Source organism: Somniosus microcephalus, chromosome 3 (genome assembly GCF_052327205.1).
Source record: "Somniosus microcephalus isolate GS21.2 chromosome 3, FLI_Smic_1.0, whole genome shotgun sequence".
NCBI lineage: Eukaryota > Metazoa > Chordata > Chondrichthyes > Squaliformes > Somniosidae > Somniosus > Somniosus microcephalus.
This window is the reverse complement of record NC_140989.1, coordinates 65,394,397-65,416,677: the sequence shown is the minus strand read 5'-3', so window position 1 is coordinate 65,416,677 and position 22,281 is coordinate 65,394,397. Positions and strand designations below refer to the sequence as shown.

Genomic DNA, 22,281 nt, shown 5'->3' with positions numbered 1-22,281 from the left:
TACTCCTTTTAGAGTCCCAAGTCCTTGCTGGAACACCTCTTTCGCGTCAGTTAGAATTTTTGACAGTCGTCCAGGTGTGACGTCGTCATCCTTTTCGTCAGCCACAGTTAGCGCCTGAATGGAATGCCAATCCAATTGTATTTTTCGGATCCATTCACGTCCCAATAATGGTGGTCCTCCATCTTGTAGTATATATAGATACAGTTTCTGTGTTTCCTTGCCGTTGTATTTAATGGGCACCCTTATTTTTCCTCTGGGGTAGACTTTTTGCCCTGTATATGTCTTCAATACAATGGACGTGTCCTTCAAGGGTATGTGTGAGAATAGCCGCTCATAGTCTCGTCGATTCATGACAGTTAGGGCTGATCCTGTGTCCAATTCCATCTTTACTTGGGACCCTGCTATCATGAGGGTGACCCAAATGGTTCGGTGATCCTCCTTTGCGATCACGTTGTGTAACTTTAAACAACTTAGTCTCCTGCTCCCGGAGTCATTATCCCTCTCCTGATCTTCTGAACTACTGTCTGTCATTTTTTTTTACTTTCTTGTACTTTTCCTTAGTAGTTCTTTTAGTGTTGGTTTTCTTTCCCGACCTGCAGACTCGTGCTATGTGTCCCACTTTTCCACATTGCCTGCATACTTTGTCCTTAAACCAGCAGTCCTTCTGGTCATGGGTTGTTCTGCCGCAGCGATAGCACTTTTCTGCTCCATATGCCATTTCGTTGGTGCTATATTCTTGCGGTTTCTGTTGTATTTCCGCAGCTCCCCGTGCTGCTGCTTCGTAGGATACTGCCACGCTGAAAGCCTTTTCTAGCGTAAGGTCCTTTTCCGAAAGTAGTCGTTTCTGGGTTCCTTCACTCTGGAGCCCGCAGACAAACTTATCCCTTAAGGTATCTGCCAGTCCTGCTCCGAACTGGCAGTGCTTCGATAACTTGCGTAGTTCCGTAAGATAGTCAGCATTACTCTCATCTTTGTGCTGGTTTCTTTTATGGAACTTGAATCTTTCTGCTATCAGCAGCGGTGTAGGGTTTAGTTCCTGTAAGATATTGACAATCTCTTCAAAGCTTTTCTCCATTGGTTTAGCTGGGGTAATTAAATTCCGCAATAGGCCGTACGTTCTCGCGCCCATCAAATTTAATAATACCGACGCCTTCTTTTCATCGGCTACCCCATTTGCCTTGCAGTACACTTCAATTCTTTCCACATACGTGGTCCAGTCTTCTATTTCGTTGTCGAAAGCAGTGATACTGCCACTCTTCGGCATCTTGGGTGGTTTAAAATGGCGCCTGCCGCGCTTTTCCTTCTTCCCCAATGGATTAAAATGGCGCCTCCCGCGCTTTTCCTTCTTCCCCTTGCTGCCAATGCTGCTCCGAGCGTTCTAAATAGTAATGGCGGCGCCCCGCGGCTTCGGCGCGTCTCTCTTTTGTTAGTTAAATTCCTTAGTTTTATTCTTCTTCGACGCTGTCCACTGCACGTCTCTTTTCCTTCCCCTCTTTTATTTTCTCTAACGCTGCCCGGTTCTTGAGCACCGACCGCGCCCTGTGAGCTCCACCCTCTCTCTCTCTTTTCCTTCCCGATGACGCTGCACGGCCCCCTTGCAGAGCCGCTGGATCGAGCTCAAGCCCGCCGCAGTCTGGAAGGGTCAGCGCACTACCTGCTACCAGCAAGATTTGCTGGAACACCTTGACTGGGGAGCCAAGCCCAGCTCTCCACAGCTTCCCCTGCGATTCATAGAACTCCGATGGATCACTGGGATGTTGCCCACGGTCGACGCCCGTTGCTCTGGCTTCGACCTGCAAGAAGCTTCTTTTCGGGGATGGATCGCCGTGAGGTGATGCAGAACTGCAGGTGAGTTCGAACCTGCTCGTCGCCACTGTAGTGTCCGCGTATCAATAACATACGGACTGCAGGAGAACGGTAATAAGAGGTGTTTACTGAACAGAGGGTATGCTGGAACTGAAAGTACAGAAGCCTGCTACGACTTTATATACAGGTGTGGTCACTGCCGGTACTACAGTATAAAAGCAGTTCTCTCTTAAAGGTACATAAACAGATACTGATTAAAAATGCTGAATTTTGCCCATTTTCAGCTGTATTAATCAAACTGCACCTCGTTACCACTCTTAAATACATTAAAAAAACATTTGCTTTAAAAAATATTGTTTGAAGTACATTTTAAAACACTGCCCGATTGCACTGGTTCATGGCAGATTTTGCATTTGGCGATATGCAAATGAGCTTGAGCGGAAACGAGAAAAACAACACTTCTCAAAGGGCTGAAATTTTGGGTGTAATTTGCACCCGTTTTGCCAGCTGCGCCCAAAGCGGAAACTCTGCTCTAAGAATAACTGTACATGCACTTAATTGCTAGAATGCACGCTAAAACATAATAAAGGGAACACATGGATTACCTAATGCCACATTTACTGATGTACAAATAATTTGTGGTCAAGTTTTAGGATGTACATTTTTCACAGCCTGCACAGGTTCCTGAAGTCCCATGTAAAAAAAAAAAATCAGTAAAGGCCTAAGAAACCAAGCTCCCAAGAATCTGTCTCTTCTATAGCCGTATTAGCAAATAAAATACAGAAGTTTTCCTTTTTGAAACATGATGTTGCTGCAACCCAAGCAGAGCACTTATACCAAATTTGTCAACAGTGGAGTTGTCAGTGTGGATTTCTCCCCCCCCCACCCCCCGGACCGGACACGTGCTTCCAAATGTGAAGAGAGATGGAGTGAGGCATTTATCTATTTTCTGATGAGGCTGAACGTTCATCTATTGGCCTTCAATTTGGCTCAGTGGTCACACCCTCACCTCCGAGTTAGAAGGTTATGGGATCAAGCTCCACCCCAGAATTTGGGCACATAATCTAAGAGTTTCTTTTTAATGGTCACGTTTTGAGGATGCGATCATGGCACTTAATGTTCTTGTCAAGTCATTTAAGGGCTATTGCAGATAAAGTATTGGTAACTCAGTTGCTAAATCTGATTATAAATCTTTTTAAAGCAATTAGTCCAAAGATGTGCGGGTTAGGTTGATTGGCCATGATTAAAAATTGGCCCTTAGTGTTAGGGGGGGATTAAATACGTGGGGTTACGGGGATAGGACTTGGGTGGGATGGCTGTCAGTGTAGGGACCGGGTGCTAGGGTTTGGATGATCAGCCATGATCTTGTTGAATGGCGGAGCAGGCTCGAAGGGCCGAATGGCCTACTCCTGCTCCTAGTTTCTATGTTTCTATGTAACAGAGATATCACTGTGACAGTGAGGTTCGTTTCCCCTCCTAGTTCAGACTCTGGCCCAGAATTTGCGGACAGCAGTGAAGCAAAGGTGTTCGCTGCTGGCCCCGAGCTACGCTTCGCACAAGGATCTCGTGATCCCTGTGTCGAGAACTTCGGGTATTCCAGCATTCATTTCAAGTCAACGAAGTAGAGTGGTGATCCTCCTGTGCGAACTGCTGTCCGAGCAGGCAAATAAAATAAAATTCTCACAGGCAGTGAACATGGAAGCAAGTATGCTCTTAAAATTTAAATTAAAAAAATGTTAGAGAGCAAAACAAAGTTTGGAGCTCTCGCATGTGGGGAAAGGCAAACCTGAAATAAAGATGGTCAAAAAGTTTTCTTAAAAGTTTTAATTTTTATTAAAATGGACAAATTTCACACTGCACAAAATTAAAATCAGTGTTCCAGGCCCTTAACATTTGTTTAGCAGTAATAACGCGGTCAAAACCCCAGTTACACCTAATCCCTTTGGGGCTAACGTTTAGTGGGGAATTTAACAGTGTCCTTACTGCGGAGGAGCCAAAGCTTTTGTCAGTTTCCCCTGATTTGGGTGATTACACAGGTTGCCGGCTCTGTTGTGGGGGGGGGGGCGGGGAGGGAGAGAGGAAGAGAAAGGGAGAGGGAGGGAGAGAGAGAGAGAGAGAGAGCACACAGCGCAGCCTGTTTCAGAGCAGTCTATGACAGACCGCAACTTCAGGATTTCTGCATGCGCCAAATCCCGCAAGTTCTGGTCAGTTTCAAAGGCGGAATGACGGCAAACGTAGCCAGCTCGCCAGCATCCCGACCGCAGATTCTCTTTCTCTTCCTCCAAGTTCACAGTGGCACTCTTTTGCACCCCAGTTCATGCTAATACTTTTCTTCCCACACCTTCAATTCTTGACAGCACTCTTAGCATCCCCCCGCCCCCTCCATCCAGTTTATACCGACAATCTTCTCCCACTCTTAAACCGAGGCCCTGTCTGCTTTCTCATATACATCATGCATAAGATCCCACGGCACTATTTCGAAGAGGAGCAGGGGAAGTATCCCCGGTGTCCTGACCAATACTTAGCCCTCAATCAACATCAGTAAAACAGATTATCTGGTCATTATCACATTGCTGTTTGTGGAAGCTTGCTGTGCACAAATTGGCTGCCATGTTTCCTACATTACAACAGTGACTCCACTTCAAAAGTACTTCATTGGCTGTAAAGTGCTTTGGGACATCCTGAGGTTATGAAAGGTGCTATATAAATGCAAGTCTTTCTTTCTTCTCCCCAGCTCAATGGCACTCTTGTTCCCTCTTCCCAGTTCACACGCCACTCTCCTGCCCTGCTGCCTGCTATTGCTCCAGGGAATGGAACTCTGCTGTACACCTTGGGCGGAATTGCTGAGCTTGCAAAGTTATAGCAAGAATTTCTGCCCACATTGTGTACGAAAATTCCCCTGAAGCAGTATCACACTGTACAAGAGCTGGGAGCACTAGTGAGGGGTTAAGACACGAGCAGCATACATTTTCATCTGCAAATGTGAACAAGGTGGACACTAACTATAAAACACAAGACAGCTCAGTGAAAGACAGATAGTGGCGATGTATGTAACCTGCACGTTTGAAAATATAACGGGAGCTACAAAAATCAGGGAAAATTGGCCAAAATCAGGGATAATTTACCTTGCTGTGCTTAGCATCATGATTATTCCAATAGCCTAATTTTTTTTTTCCATTTTTGTGCAATTATTTATTTACCTCCAATCCGTATAATGCATTGTTATGGTTCAACGATTAAAAAGGACCGAGTCTGATATGTGCTTAATATTTTTCACACTTCTCAATCCAGAGGCATTAGCACTTTGTTGCATTTTCATTGTATATAGTGTAATGTATGCAATCAAAATACAATAAAGTGTTAATCTATTCACACGCAAACCCTTAACTTTTTAAACTGGCAGTCGGTGTTTCAACACAGAAGATAGTTTCCCACCCCCCCCACATTAAGGCAGTTTCACCCTCCCCCCCCTTGTTCTCCCTTCCTCCCAGCAGCTTGCCTTTCCACCACCCTTGCCTTCTCTCTCTCCATCCTTTCTTTCCCCTTGTCCTCCTTTTCCCCTTCTCCCCAACCTTGCCCTCCCCCCCCCCCGCCCCCCCAATCTTTGCCTTCTCTCCCTCTGTTCTTCCTTGCCCTCTTTTCCCCTTTCTCTCCCCATCACATAAATTTGCATTGCAGTAGCTATGGTACCTCATTAAAAATCACAACATATTTCAAGCAATCAGTTTTTCTTCATCTCTTTGCACAGCAAGTCTGTTTGTAAGAACACTGTAAAATATTCAATTACGTGCAAATTTGATTTCCGACTACAAGTCAAAAAAATTAAGTTAAATATATTTTTTTTATATACTGACCAAAATAAAGGTTGAAAAATGAGGATCAAAATAGCTTTAAGTTGGGAGACAATAAGCAAATGGAGGGAAAGAAATCATAAATTTGTATTGACAATTTTTAGTTTGCAGAGTGACTGGACTTGAATGCAATTAAAACAGTTTTCCCTTATACGCTGCTTACTGTTTCAATTTAATCATGGAGAAACTATTATTTTGGGAAAAGCAAACTTTGAGAGCATGTGCACCCAAGCCCTAAGCTCATTGCTTGTGCTCCAAGCAGGAGAAAACCCAGAAAGAAATCTAGACAGCGACAACTGCTGCACTGCAAATGCCTTTTCTGTAAGATAATATGTAGCTTTTACAAATCTTCCATGTGGCAGAATATAGCCATAAGGAAATATTCACTTTCACATTTGGACCTGCTATAATGAGACCAAGGGTAATCGAAGGTTAACTGGAAGCAGCTCCTTTAAATGTGGCACAGCAGAGCAAATCTCATTTATTTTATGAGCACCAGAAGTGGTGCTAATATTTATCTCAAATGTAGAGGGCAATTGACATATATGCTGAAAGACCTGCTGAAGTATTACAATTCCACATTTAGTAACATACAAACAGTGCAACAATCTCAGGCAGAAAACCTTCAGTCCATCTAGCCCACCTATCCACGGCATTTCCCTTGGTGCATTTCTAATAGTCCTGAATCCCATTTGCTGACAAGAATCTGTTTAGTTCCTTCTTGAAACCTATTAAGGCTTCTTGTTTCACCACCTGTGCTAGTATCTGTTCCGCTTACTTACCAGTCTTCAAGTTAAAAAATTCTTCCTGCATTTCCTATTTTCTTTTGTTGCCCTTAATTTGCAAGTCTGACCCCTTGTGCTTAAATTCTGTACGCAGCAGAAAAGCTTACTTAGATCCAATTTGTGAGTTTTTAAAAAAATTGAGTTCCGTTTTTAAGACATCAACTGGGCCATTTATTGCACACATCTCAATGGACCGACGTTGCCTAAGGTGCTTGGTAAGTAGAAGGTGACCTACATTGAAGCAGTTTTGTGTGCTCAAAGCAAGGCTGATGGGAGTATGGTCCACACCACTACACTACCAACAAACAAGCACAGACACCGATTCATCAACCTGTTTGCTGCTTTAGTTTTATTTAGGTCAGCTGTAAGTTTGCTCTAGATTTCTGAATATTAAGGGAATCAAGGGATATGGGGATAGTGCAGGAAAGTGGAGATGAGCTAGAAGATCAGCCATGATCTTATTAAATGGCAAAGCAGGCTCGAAGGGCCAAATGGCCTACTCCTGCTCCTATTTCTTATGTTCTTAGAAGAGGTTGGAAACTTGACTACTAAAGTTGTAGAGAATATGGCCAAATCAGTTTCCCTAGCCCAGAGATGCTGAGGACTATTTAGAAACCTTACTGCCATCCGGGTCAGCTTGATGATTTGAATACAAGAGTAAAGGCATCTGACTGCATTTATATAGGGCCCTGGTGAGACCACACCTGGAATACTGTGTACAATTTTGGTCTCCTTACCTAAGGAAGGATATACGTGCCATAGAGGGAGTGCAACGAAGATTCACCAGACTGGTTCCTGGGTGGGGGGGATTGTCCTATGAGGAGAGATTGGGTAGATTAGGCCTATATTCTCTAGAGTTTAGAAGAATGAGGGGTGATCTCATTGAAACATACAATATTCTTACAGGGCTTGACAGGGTAGATGCAGGGAGGATGTTTCCCCTGGCTGGGGAGTCAAGCACCGTCTCAGAATAAGGGGTCGGCCATTTAGTACTGCGATGAGGAGAAATTTCTTCAGTCAGAGGGTGGTGAATCTTTGGAATTCTCTACCCCAGCGGGCTGTGGAGGCTCAGTCATTGGGTATATTCAAGACAGAGATCGATAGATTTTTGAATATTAAGGGAATCAAGGGACATGAGGATAGTGCAGGAAAGTGGAGAGGGGATAGTGCAGGAAAGTGGAGATGAGGTAGAAGATCAGCCATGATCTTATTGACTGGCGGAGCAGGCTCGAAGGGCCAAATGGCCGACTCCTGCTCCTATTTCTTATGTTATGTTCTAACTCAGTACAGACCAGGAATCTAACCTGGGACTTCTGCTTTGTGTGGCACAGAGATATTCTGCCTTTACCAACTGTTGCTTTAGGGGAAGCTCAGCGCTGATGTCTGCTGCACTAATGTGCTGTGCCAGGCAGCATTTGGATGCAAGTTTATTCCCATATACTGGAAGTTCCTCTTCTTGGCTATCAGTCGGGTAGAATGGTGCTCCCCTATAGGGAAGGAGGAAGAGAAAGCCAACAGCCATGTTACCTGGAGGTGCTTTCATACCTCCTAATGCCCAACTACACAGTGGCTTAAGCAGTACCTTGAGAGCAAGTTGCTTGCCAGTCCTTGCTAGGCAATGGTAACCTAAAGGGAGGGGGGAAAAAAACTGTACTGACTTGAGCTGTAACAAACAGACTGATACTTGCGATTTAATTTGTATTTTCAGATTGAAATGATTTGTTTTACTATGTAAAAAATCTAAATGGATTGCCCAAATGTTATTTTACAAAACACAGCTGGAAACTTACATAGGATTACATTACACAGGATATACGGCACAGAAACAGGCCATTCGGCCCAACCAGTCCATGCCGGCGTTTATGCTCCACTCGAGCCTCCTCCCGTCTTTTCTCATCTAAATCTATTAGCAGAACCCTCTATTCCCTGCTCCCTCATGCGCTTGTCTAGCCTCCCCTTAAATGCATCTATACTATTCGTTACAACCACTCCCTGTGGTAGCGAGTTCCAAATTCTCACCACTCTTTGGGTAAAGAAGTTTCTTCTGAATTCCCTATTGGATTTCTTGCTGACTATCTTATATTGATGGCCTCTGGTTATGCTCTTCCCCACAAGTGGAAGCATTCTCTCTCTATCCACTCTATCAAAATGTTTAATAATTTTAAAGACCTCTATTAGGTCACCCCTCAGCCTTCTTTTTTCAAGAGAAAAGAAACCCAGCCTGTTCATTCTTTCCTGATTTGTATACCCTCGCATTTCTGGTATCATCCTTGTAAAACTTCTCTGCACCCTCTCCAGTGCCTCTAGATCCTTTTTATAATATGGCGACCAGAACTGCACGCAGTACTCTAAGTGTGGTCTAACCAAGGTTTGATACAGGTTTAGCATAACTTCCCTACTTTTCAATTCTATACCTCTAGAAATAAACCCTAGTGCTTGGTTGGCTTTTTTATGGCCTTGCTAACATGTGTTGCAACTTTGAGTGATTTGTGTATTTGTACTCTGAGATCCCTTTGTTCTTCTACCCCACCTGGACTTGTATGGGAAGAGTACGTTTGAGGGTACTTGATATGAAACATGATGCCTGGGCCGAACCGACAAATAGGAGTGAAAAATAAGAGAATAAGTATCCTTTGACTAGCCATACTTAGAAATAAAAAAAGATCAAATCTATCTGAAATATTAACCACCTCCATTCTGAGAGAGAAATGTTTTGACACAACAATGCTTTCCGCTTTGGTTCAAAGATCTAACAAAGATTAAGGTCACATTCTTCATATTAACTACAAACAAAAGCCGAAGCCTCCATGGGTCCAATTTTATTTTCTGCATTTCATTTTTAAACGTCTGTAACAAGAAGTTGCACGGCAAGCTGCAGCAAAATCTCACTTTGCAGTGAAGAAAGCAACAGGAAGTGAAAGGAGGTCAATTATATTTTTGGCACAACAAAATGTAGCGCCCCAACCAAAGAAATAAAATTAAAATAGTACATATAACCAGAGTATTATAGACAATGTGAATAGTTTAAGCAATAGATGTAATTATCACGGAAAAAAATGTAGAAGTGAGTGAAAGCTACTGACAGCATGATGAATGTTCGAAAGTGCTCGATATACAAAATTAGAATTTTAATTAACGGAGATTAACTAATGAAGTGCAGGCTTGTGCACATTTACAAAACAGTTAGAATGATGAAATGGTCAAATTAAAACATAAAGCTCATAACAAGAAAATGCCTTCCAGCCTGTTTCTTCACTGATCATGTACAATTGGCCTAATCATTGATTCTGTCGCAGTTAATCTACCAAAGAAGTAAAATTAAAACTCCGACATACCCCAAGGGATAGTTGAGAAAATTCCTCAGTATCTACACATCTACTATCTCACACCCGTTAGTCAAAGTGGCCAACTGTTTTCACAGTTAATATTTTCAAGATCCCAGCAATGAAACATTTGACCATCTCTGCTTGCCTGCATTTGAACAACACTCAATCCCATTTCTAACCAGCTGTTTATCTAGCTCCTGTTGAAGCAGTTAGCTGACAGTATTAACTACTTTTATTGAGAGTCTGATCCACATAATCAGGTGTGTGTGTGTGCGTGTGAAAATGAAACATGGTAATAAAGACAGTCAATAAATCTATCGGCACTTCTGGTGGCTCATTTGAGAACTGTGATACCCAGTGTAGAACTGTGGTTTACAGGTTCAATACCTCAAATTATCGGATCTCATACACAAGGCTTGAAGTAGGGGCACTACAACTGCTCGGGCAAGAAGAAAAAAAATCAGCCCGAGCTCCCACTCCTGATTGCTATCCAGTCAATCCTGCTGCAAGGTTTATTTGTTGGGACAAGAACGTGCTGGCCACAAGCCACTGTCCAGTTAACACCCGATGAATACCACGTAGGCGAGGCCAGCCCCAGTGCAACTGTGCTCAGCATGAATCACTGACTTGCAAGAAGGGGAGGGGGAAAAAAAACTAAGTGGACTATTGGAAGCAGTTTGCAGTCACTCTAGGGAACTGTTTGGCTGGTGAAATATCAAATTTAAAATATTCAAAACATGAATTGTAAAGATAAAGATATAGTGACATCAAACCGCTTTTATTTATACAGCACCGTTGGAAGTAGAAAAATGTCGCACGGCATTCTACAGAGGGAGAAATAACAAAAAGAGGAATAGATGTGAGCCACAGTAGGAGAGTTAGGCGAGATGATAAAGCTAGGTCAAAAAGATGGGTTTTAGAAAGTCTTTTAAAGGCAGAGACAAAAGGCTTACAGAAGAAGTTCCAAAGAGTAGGCCCAAGATGATTGAAGCACGAATAGTGGGGCAAATGGAATGGGGCTGGTTAGAATGCCAGAGTCAGGTGACCCAAAGAGTACTGGACGGGATAAAAAGCTGGAGGAGGTTGTAAAGATAAAGATAGTGTGGTGTGAGTTCATGAAGGGTTTTCAAAATGAGGATGAGAAGTAGAAATTCAGTGTGCCTCGGGAAAAGGAGCCAGTGTAGATCAGTAAGGATGGGGGTGATGGGCGAGTGGGACATGCGCAGGACAGAATACACTCAAGCTGTGTTTTAATTGAGTTGGGGTTTATGAAGGAAGTAGGATGGGAAACTAACTTGAAATGAGAAAATGTTGATTGGGGTGAGGGAGGCAGAGATGGGTGATGTTGCAGAGATGGAAGTAAGTTGTTTTGGTGTTGTATAGAATTTAGGGTTTGCAACTTAATTCTGGGGGTAATAGTGAGTCAAGGTTTTTCATCACTTGATTCGGCCTGAGAAAGTAATTGGGGAGGGGAATCAGCTGCAAGGGGGCAGAGTTATGGCAGGAGCTGAAAATAATGGCCGTGGAATTCCCAATGTTCAGTTGAAGTTCCGACTTATCCACAACAGTCAGACAGCAAAGAGGTGATCGTGGGATTGAGGGAAATGGTGGAGAGGTGGAACGGGGTGTTATCAGTGTACATATGGAAGTTGCTCCTCTGTCTGTGGATAAGGTCATTGAAGGACAGCATTTAAAAACTAAAATATATAAATTAAAAACCTACATACAATGATTTAAAACCAATATGAATCAAATACTTTTCATTGTAATGGATAGAGATTGTACAGGAGTCTGATAAATTTTAATAGTTCTATTTCTCCATTTTGTCTTGTTGCAAACCTTAGCTGCATGTCTGTCCTGGTGTGTCATTCAAGCAGGGAGTAATTCTGAGCCTTCTGTTCTCAACAAGCAATAGATTTCAGATGGACTGTTATTCTGTTGCGATCTCAGGCTTTTAACCTCTTAGATTTCAAAACGCTTGAAAAATCCTTTGACAGAGGTTCTCAAGCTCACATATGCATATGTCTATCCATTACATATTAAAAGCTGTCTTGATATTCTAATAATAGTATTGCACTTGTAGGTGGCGAATTGAGCATTATACCACCCGACATTACGGGACTACTGATCAACTGAACTCGAAACTCGAGCCCTTTGTCAATTCTAACTGCAGTATGCAATGTTCATCACAAGGTGGTGGTATAGCAATACATTCATTTATCCCCACCATTATCAATTGTCTTCAATTTATTTATTTGTTGGCATTTCTCCCCACCCCATGTGAGGCTGCTTTAAATTCATGAAATATTCATCTTCACTCAATTCATTTTTTAGTTCCCATACCTCATCTTTAGCCGGCTCTCCCCATTACCTATCCTTTCCCCCCTCACCCCACTGCCTCTCTGCGTGACCTCTTCCCCTTTCCCCAACTCCACTTCCACCTCCCACCCCATCTCATCTCCCAAACTACTTGCAACACTGATTCCAATAGTGTCGATGCTTTTGTTTTTAAAGCCTCCAACCTTGCCCTGGCATCCACCACACACTCCCCTCACCCAGCAGACTTTGAACTCTCCTGCTCTGGCCTTTCACGACACTCAACCCTCCTTCACCCTGTAACACTGCTCTATCTTCCTCTTGCCCCATCCTACCAGCACCTAACCTGTCCCACCCACTCTACCAGCTGAGTTATGACAAAAGTCAGGGCTGAAGTAAGGGCACCACAAGTAGAGAGAGGAAAAAAATGTCAAAACAAGGTTCCTGCTCTTGATCACTTATTATGTGCACAAGGGCAGCACGGTGGCATAGTGGTTAGCACTGTTGCCTCACAGCGCCAGGGACCCGGGTTCGAATCCGGCCTCGGGTGACTGTGCAAACTCCACACAGACAGTCACCCTGTGTTTGCGTGGGTTTCCTCCGGGTGCTCCGGTTTCCTCCCACAGTCCAAAGATGTGTGGGTTAGGATGATTGGCTATGATAAATTGACCCTTAGTGTTAGGGGGATTAAATATGTGGAGTTACGGGGATAGGGTGGGATATGTGTTGGTGTAGGGGTTACGGGGATCGGGTGGGATATGTGTCAGTGCAGGCTCGATGGGCCGAAATGGCCTCTATCTGCATTGTGGGGTTTCTGTGATTTCTGTGATTCTGAGACTCAATGCTACTTCGAGCAAGCACACACCTGTTGGAATTTTGTTCCAGTTAGGTTGTCACCCCTGCTAAGTAGAATACATTTTGCCGTTTGTCACGTAGGCGAGACAAAAATCATGTTTTGCTAATGGCCACCAATGTATAAAATATGAAAAAAGAATTAGACAACACACTAAAGCATTGAGCATTTGGTGTGTAATCCTAAGAGATAATATGTAGCGTAACAATCACCAAAACATTACCAAACCCTTTAAAGCAATGCTCTAAGGTAAGGTTGTAAGATTAGGTAACCTCATCCACTCGTATTTGCTGTAAGAAAGATAAGAGTCTAGTAGACAATTTGTTCATTGTAAAAATTAAATCAATTCACAGTTGTGGGGTACGGATTGAAGCTTAGTTGTGCCCTTCCTTGGATAGGACCCAGATGGAACTCCTCCCCCACCCATCAATGTGGGTCTATGCACGCCACAAGATAGCTCAATTTGGAGGAAAAAACCCACATAAATCAGTGAGAGTGACACAGGAAATGCCTCAAGAGACAGTCTCCATTTCTAATACTATTGCTAACAACAGGAGAATCACACAAGGCCCACATAATTACAAGTATTTAGCCAGTATACACATAGCTGCTAACAAAATTGTGGGGAAAATTTACCCAGAGATTGATAAAAGTGCTAACTCTCACGATAACAGAAAGTTCCTACCTACCAACGGCTGAAAACAAAAACAAATAGCAGCGCCAAATATAACACCAAGATTGCACACAGGCCACACATCACTGCAAATAGGTTGTCAAACTTATGTCACAGATATATTGTGCTGAGGGGATAATATATTGGATTTACATTATGTACAGTAGGAAGAAAATGGTGTGCGATAGGCTTGCAAAATAGTTAAAATAAAATGCTGTACAGTAAAATGAATTCATATTTCTATTCCTGAGCCGTAAAAATATTAAAACGGTGACCCTGACTTGAAGGCTGGCTAGCAGCAAGTCCAATTTGTAAACAAATGAAATACAAGGGACCGAATATTGCTGGAACAATAATGGCATGTTAATGACGCACGGCATTATTAATGCGCCAATCAGCCAGCAAGTTCAAGGGATTAAAGAGACACGCCAGAAGTTGTGAATCTCCAGAACTTGCTGGTCTATTTACACCACTCCACTATTTGCTTTGCACAAACAGCATCTCATCCTTAGCCTCCTGTTATTTTTGAAAGAACTTTCTGGATTTGCACATTAATTGCCCATTAAACTTGCCACAGAAAGTTAGGGATGGAACTTAACCGCGCAAGTACCTTTTTCACAACGTGGTATTTGTTAATGCAATGCCAATCAACCTCTCTGGCCCTGAAAGGGAACAATTTAAACTGTTCAATCTAATTCCTGTATAGGAACAGGAGTAGGCCATTTAGTCCCTCCAACCTGTTCCACCATTCAATGAGATCATGGTTGATCTGTGACCTAACTCCATATACTCATATCCCTTAATTAACCTTTGGTTAATAAAAAATCTATCAATCACAGATTTAAAATTAACAATTGACCTAGCATCAACTGCCATTTCCTAACTTGACTCACAAAAAGTCCCCTAGTCCTAGACTCCCCAACCAAGGGAAATAGTTTCTCACTCGCTACCTTATCAGTCCCCCCTAAAATCTTGAAAACTTCAATCAAATCACCCCTTAACTGTCTAAATTCCAGGGAATACAATCCTAGTTTGTGTAATTGCGCCTCGTAATTTAACCTTCGGAGTCCAGGTATTCTGATAAATTTACGCTGCACTCCCTCCAAGGCCAATATATCCTTCCTAAGCTGCATGTAGTGAGCTGTTTTTTAGAAATTTTAAAATTGTCATTTCTTTCTTTTCCTCTCTCTTACTTAATCCAATCTTTCTTTCCCTCTTTTTTCTCTTTCTGTACTTGATTTTACTCTATTTCACCCTCCTTCTTTGTTGTTCCTGTTTCTTTCTCAATCTTTAAATGTCATTGGTTAAGGTATACACTGTTGGTCCCGCCGTTCACCAAGGTGCCAGATGTCCCACTGCCCTCGGCACACCATTACCAGCTCACACTTTCAGTAATTTATGGGGAAAAAAATTTCCAACTGAAAGTGCAGGAAAATGTCTTACTAATGGTGTAGTGTATGTGCCTTTAAGTCAGAGCTACTTTTACAGCTCCTGTATACTGTAGTACCGGCAGTGACCACACCTGTATATAAGCTTTGCGCATGCCGCTGTACCCCCAGTCTTGAGACTACCCTCCTCCAGTAAAGACCTGTTTATTGTTGATGTACAGCATCCGTGTGATTATTTAATAACAGCATATCCACTGAACCACGGATCCAACAGTGGCGACGAGTGTCGATTCGAATCTACCTGCAACATAAAAAAGTCGAGGCCAGGAACACGGGCGTCGACCACGAGCAACCGCCCAGCAGTCAGGCAGAGATTGAACTTTGCAGGGGAGGCTGTGGAGAGCCGGGCTTGGTTCCCCAGCCACGACAAGCAGCAAGAGACCGATGACAGGTCCAGCGCAGACCCTTCCCGAGCAGCGGCGGCTGGAGCCGACCGACGGCGGAGAGAAAGCCGAGCAGCGTCGACGGGGTAAGACAGAGGGTGAAGAGCGCAGAGCGCAGCCGGGGGTTGAACACCGAGTGGCGTCGAGAAAAAGAAAACAAACCGGAGAGAGGGTAGAGAAACAGCCGGGTTCTAGACTGAGCGGCGTCAAAAAATATAAAAAGAAGAACGCGCAGAGCACAGCCAGGGCTCACGGGCTGAACAGGGTCCGCGGGGTGAAGAAAGGGGAGCGCGGGAGACGCCATTGAGCCGCGGAGAAGAGCGAGCGCGGGAGACGCCATTTTTAGAAGCCGCAGCGGAGAAGACAGGCGAGCGCGGGAAGGAAGGAAAGCGCGGGAGACGCCATTTTGTGCCAGCGGAGAAGAAGGGGAAGCGCGGGAGGTGCCATTTTTGACAGTTAACTCACACCCAAGGATGCCAAAGAGTGGCAGTATCTCTACGTTCGACAATGAAGTCGAAGATTGGGCGACATATGTGGAACGTATTGAGGTGTACTGCAGGGCGAATGAAGTGCCAGATGCTAATAAAGCACTGGTTCTGTTAAATTCCATGGGTGCAAAAACTTATGGGTTACTGCGAAATCTAATAACCCCAGAGAAGCCGGTAAACAAGAATTTTGAAAGCATAGTAGAAATCCTACAGGACCACTTAAACCCCACACCGCTGCTGATAGCACAACGATTTAAGTTCCATAAAAGGAACCAACACAAAGACGAAAGCAATGCTGAGTACCTAACGGAACTGCACAAGCTATCGAAACACTGCCAGTTTGGAGCGGGACTAGCAGATACGTTAAGGGACAAGTTTGTGTGTGGGCTACAAAGTGAAGGAACCCAGAAACGGCTTCTATCAGAAAAGGACCTTACGCTGGACAAAGCTTTCAATATGGCAGTATCACATGAAGCAGCAGCAAGGGGCGCTGCAGAGATACAACAGAGACCGCAAGAATATGGCACCAATGAAATGTCCTATGGAACAGGGAAGTGCTATCGCTGCGGCAGAACAACACATGACCAGAAAGATTGTTGGTTCAAGGACCAAGTGTGCAGACAGTGTGGGAAAGCAGGACACATAGCAAGAGTCTGCAGGTCTGGGAAGAAAACCAACAGTAAGAAATCTCCATAGGAGAAGTATAAAAAGGTACACTAGGTGATGGACAGTGGTTCAGACGAACAGAAAAGTGACACAGACTCCGGAATCAAGGAGCTGGGTTGTCTGAAACTACATAAGGTAACAGAAATGGAGGATCACCAGACTATCTGGGTTACACTCAAGGTAGACGGAGTCCAAGTGAAAATGGAATTGGACACAGGGTCAGCTCTAACAGTCATAAATCAAAGAGACTACAAGCGGCTATTTTCACACATACCCTCGAAAGCTACAGAGATTGTCTTGAAGACGTATACGGGGCAAAAAGTCTACCCCAAAGGAAAAATAAGGGTGAAAGTGACATATAAAGGCCAGGAAATACCTAAAATGGATATATATGTATTGCCAGATGGAGGACCACCACTGCTAGGACGTGAATGGATCTGGAAGATACAATTAGATTGGCATTCCATACAGGCACTGAAGGTTGAGGCCAAAAAGGATGACGACGTCACACCTGGACGACTGTCAAAAATGTTAACTGACACAAAAGAAGTGTTCCAGGAGGGACTAGGAATACTAAAAGGAATAACAGCAACGATTAAAATAGAGGAAAATGCAAGCCCAAAGTTTCTGAAGGTCAGACCAGTGCCTTATGCGATCAGACCAGCTGTTGAAGCAGAGCTGGAAGGGTTGGAACGTTCAGGAGTACTGTCCAAAGTGGACTGGAGCGAGTGGGCTACACCCATCGTTCCTGTAACGAAGAGGTCGTTGAGTAATACGCCTGGGGAACCGAAGAAGGTCCGCATCTGTGGGGATTTTAAGGTGACAGTGAACCCAGTCCTTCACACTGTACAATATCCGCTTCCACGAATTGAGGATATTTTCGCCTCGCTATCTGGAGGTAAACGCTTCACCAAAATTGATCTAGCCCAGGCGTACTTGCAAATGGAGGTAGAAGAAGCTTCGAAACAATACCTTACGATCAACACCCATAAAGGTCTCTATCAATACAACCGGCTGGTGTTTGGAGTAGCCTGGGCTCCGGCTATCTGGCAAAGGGCGATGGATCAGGTCCTGCAAGGGATTCCAAGGACCCAGTGTTATTTGGACGGCATCTTGGTCACGGGCGAAAATGACGGTGATCACCTCGCCAACTTGGAGAAGGTGCTCACCAGATTAAAGGAGTATGGGCTACGAGCTAATCGCCACAAGTGCGAGTTTTTCCAGAAACAGATCTCGTATTGTGGCCACGTCATCGATGAAGAGGGGTTACATAAGTCCCCTGACAAGATTGAGGCAGTAGTCAAGGCTCCAGCACCGGAAAATGTGTCACAACTGAGGTCGTTCCTCGGGCTGGTAAACTACTACCACAAGTTCTTACCAAATTTGTCTACGGTATTACACCCACTGAACACCCTACTGCAAACAGGGGTACCATGGAAGTGGGATGACAAATGTAGACGAGCTTTCCAGAAGTGTAAAGAATTGATCACATCAAAAGAGGTGTTGGCCCATTTCAACCCAGCACTACCAATTCGTTTGGCATGTGATGCATCACCCTATGGTATTGGAGCAGTGCTGTCGCACAAATTCCCTGACGGGTTGGAGAGGCCAGTAGCCTTTGCGTCTCGGTCACTAACCTCAGCCGAGCGCAACTACGCCCAGATTGACAGGGAGGCCCTCAGCCTAGTATGGGGAGTAAAAAAATTCAACCACTATCTGCATGGGCAGAAGTTCACCTTGCTGACTGACCACCAACCACTTGTCTCCATCTTTAATCCTAAGAAGGGCGTTTCAGTGATGACTGCACAGCGGTTACAAAGATGGTCCCTGTTTCTAGGGGCAAATCAATATGAAATAGAATATAAAGGCACAAAACAGCATGGGAACGCTGATGGGCTATTGCGCCTGCCACTGCCTACTGTGGAGGAAGCACCAGCAGTGGGCCCTATCGAGATATTTTATTCGTCAATAATTGAACAATTGCCAGTAACGAACGCGGATATAGAGGAGACCCGCAATGATCCGACGCTGTCTCGGGTATATGAATTGACGGTGAGGGGATGGCCAACTCATGGCAACTCACTGTTGTCAGCATTCTCATCCAGAAGAGAACAGCTGTCAGTATGCCAGGGGACAGTGATGTGTGGATCCAGAGTGGTGATTCCACCCAAGTTAAGGGAGAGAGTGCTAAATGAGCTACATGAAGGTCATCTGGGGGGAGTGAAAATGAAAAGCCTTGCTAGGGCTTATGTGTGGTGGCCGGGAATCAATCAACAAATCGAAGACCTAACTAAGAGCTGCTTAGGATGCCAGAAGGTCCAAAATGCACCACCACATGCCCCTCTACACCCATGGGAGTGGCCCTCCTCTCCATGGCAACGGGTGCATATTGATTTCGCTGATCCATTCATGGACTCAATGTTCTTAATGGCAGTGGATGCTCATTCAAAGTGGCCTGAGATGATAAAAATGTCTTCAACCACTACAGAGAAAACGATTGCAGTCCTACGGACCATATTTGCCAGAAACGGTTTGCCAGAGCAGATTTGCTCTGATAATGGACCACAGTTTGTGTCCGACGAGTTCCAAAAATTTATGAGAAGGAATGGGGTAAGGCATTACACATCCGCCCCGTATCATCCAGCCACAAATGGATTGGCCGAGAGGTTCGTACAAACTTTTAAGGTGGCGATAAAGGCCATGTGCGACGATGAAATTCCACTACAGCATAAGATGGACAATTTCTCATTAGCCTACCGAAACGTGACACATGCAGTTACCAACCAGACCCCGGCCATGATGTTCTTTAACCGAAGGTTGAGATCTCGTCTGGACTTGCTCAGACCAAATGTGCGAAGAAATGTTGAGGACAAACAATTCCAGCACATCAATGAGAAGCCGACAAGGAACTTCAATGTAGGGCAACCAGTCTTGGCCCGTGACTATCGAACAGAGAAATGGCAACCTGGAATGATATGTACAAGGCAGGGGCCATTAATGTACACAGTGGATGTCGGGGAGAACATTGTGAGACGCCACGTCGATCAGATCTTAGCGTCACAGGAACGCGTCAACCCCATGTCTCGAGTACCTGGGGATGAACCCGACATACCGGTAGCATCTACCTCAGACCCAGTAGCAGTGGAACCCGATGAACTACCCGATGAAAAGGGGTCAGAATCGCCTCTGCACCAAGAACAAAAACCTCCAGAAAGGCGCTATCCCGAAAGGGTCAGGAAGCCGCCCCAAAGACTGAATCTATAAATGGACTTTTGTTGTTTAATGTACATGTTGAAATGTCAATTGTTATTTGAATATTAGGGGTACTACTAATCTAAAAGGGGAGGAATTGTAGTGTATGTGCCTTTAAGTCAGAACTACTTTTACAGCTCCTGTATACTGTAGTACCGGCAGTGACCACACCTGTATATAAGCTTTGCGCATGCCTCTGTACCCCGAGTCTTGAGACTACCCTCCTCCAGTAAAGACCTGTTTATTGTTGATGTACAGCATCCGTGTGATTATTTAATAACAGCATATCCACTGAACCACGGATCCAACAAATGGCACACACCGCAAGATGTCTCGCTCCAGCAAGATCTGGGCTATGATGTATTTTTGCAATTCATACTTAAGAATAAGACTACTGTACATCCTTGTCATTCTTTAAACGCAGCAGCAGACTGCCCCTAAAGCAGGTCTCTTACCATTTTCTGAACCAGGAAGAAGTCCTTGTTATGTATACTCAGAGCTTTGTTGAACAGTTTCCTTTCCATTGTTGTCCACTTGTCAGAGCCTAAGAAAAGGAGGATAGAATTTTTAATAAAACAAACAAAGGCTGCTAATTCTTTTGCTGAGATTTGTTACCCTTTTATGGTTCCATCCTTATTCTCTTTATGGCCACATGGCTTCGGCAATCAAATCGGCAGACAGACAGACAGACTGTCAAAAGGGCAGGCAGATGGACAGTTTTCACCCTGACCTCTGCCTATGCTGCTCTTCTTCCAGCCGCTCGAGAACACCTGACCTAAGCCAACAACTACCTTCCCTTTGATTTTCCTCTCTTCTCCCAGCCCCGATTGGCCAACGTTCCTCCACTGTATCATGACAGAGATTTGCACAGGCAATCAAACCTAGAGCTTGCTACGTGTTGGCATTTCACATCGTTGTTCCAATGCACTCCTTGGTTCATGACACATGTCCAGTTCTTTGGCTGCTTACATAGAGCACTTTGCACAGTCCAGGACCCTTGATCAAAAGCAGCGATTAATACCATCAGAAACTGTCCACTGGACCTCGGTGAAATTTTCTACACTTATTTTTCAATTTTTTAAAATTAGAAATCAGTTAGAGCATTTATCTGTTACACTTGGACAGTCCGAGAGACTGCCAATCACAATAAATTTCATATCCTAAAATATTTCCACGATAAAAGGTTTATTCATTGAAATCCGGTCACCTCACCAAGCTTGGCTGAGTTGAAAGCACTCTCACCTAGTGATGTAAGAAAACTACTAGGCACTTGGTCTAAGCGTTAAACAAAGCTTTAATCAACTGTTTTACAACATGGAGGTCTAGTTGTGTCCTTCACTAGTTCCTGTTAAGAATGTCCTGTGCAAGCTGGGCCCGTGCCCGAGTATTTATACTCTCCCTGGACAGCGCCACCCGCAGGCCGCTCAGTATTATTTCATAAGTCTCTCTTTCATGAATGACTGATTCACATCAACTCGAGTTTGCAATCCCACGATACTTTATTCTGGGAACCATGACCAACCCGAAAATCCCAGAATTTGCAGCATAAATATACCACTGATTGCTGACCCTTCTGATACTGGAAACAGTTTCTTCTCATTTACGTTGGTAAAACCGTTCATGATTTTGAACACCTCTTTTAAATCTCCCCTAAACCTTCTTTGCTCTAAGGAGAACCACCCCAGATTTTCTATTCTCTCCAAATAACTGAAGTCCTGCATCCCTGGTACTATTCCAGTAAATCTCCTCTGCACCCTCTCCAAGGCCATAACATCTTTCCTAAAGTGTGGTTCCCAGAAGTGGACACAATGCTCCTGCTGGGGCCTAACCAGTGATTTATAAAGGTTTAGCGTAACTTCCTTGCTTTTATGCTCTATGCCTGTTTATAAAGCCAAGGATCCTATATGTTTTTTAAAAAATCAGTCTTCTCATCTTGTCCTGCCACCTTTAAAGATATGTGTACATACATCCCCAGGTCTCTCTGTTCCTGCACCCCCTTTAAAATTGTACCATTTAGTTGCCTCTACTCATTCTTCCAACCAAAATGCATCACTTTATGCTTCTCTGCGTTAAATTTCATCTGCCATGTGTCTGCCCATTTCACCAGTCTTTCTATGTTCTCCTGAAATCTATTACTATTGTCCTCACTGTTTACCACATGAGTTTCCGGTTATCTGCAAACTCCAAAATTATGCCCTGTATATTGAAGTCCAGGTCATTAATATATATCAAAAAGAGCAGTGGTCCCAATACTAACTGCTGTGGGTCACTACTGTATACTTCCTTCTGTCTGAAAAACAACCGTTTACCATTAATCTCTGCTTTGTGTCCCTTAGTCTTCTTAACCATCTTCTTAAACCCCTCCCCCCGTCTCCTCCACCCTCACCTCCGATAACAAGTGTGAGGAGCTCATGGACTTCTTTGTCTCTAAGAT

General features: G+C 44.1%; 1 protein-coding gene across 7 annotated transcripts in view; it reads right to left on the bottom strand.

The window, feature by feature from the left end:
- The window catches only part of LOC147121106 (transcriptional-regulating factor 1-like), a 279,913-nt gene that overhangs the window by 18,426 nt on the left and 239,206 nt on the right, over nt 1–22,281 (bottom strand). For all 7 annotated transcript variants that reach the window (XM_085980821.1, XM_085980823.1, XM_085980826.1 and 4 more), the window contains one exon: nt 20,303–20,391. In XM_085980821.1, coding sequence (XP_085836947.1) covers nt 20,303–20,391 — 89 coding nt within the window. The remainder of the gene's footprint in view (nt 1–20,302; nt 20,392–22,281) is intronic.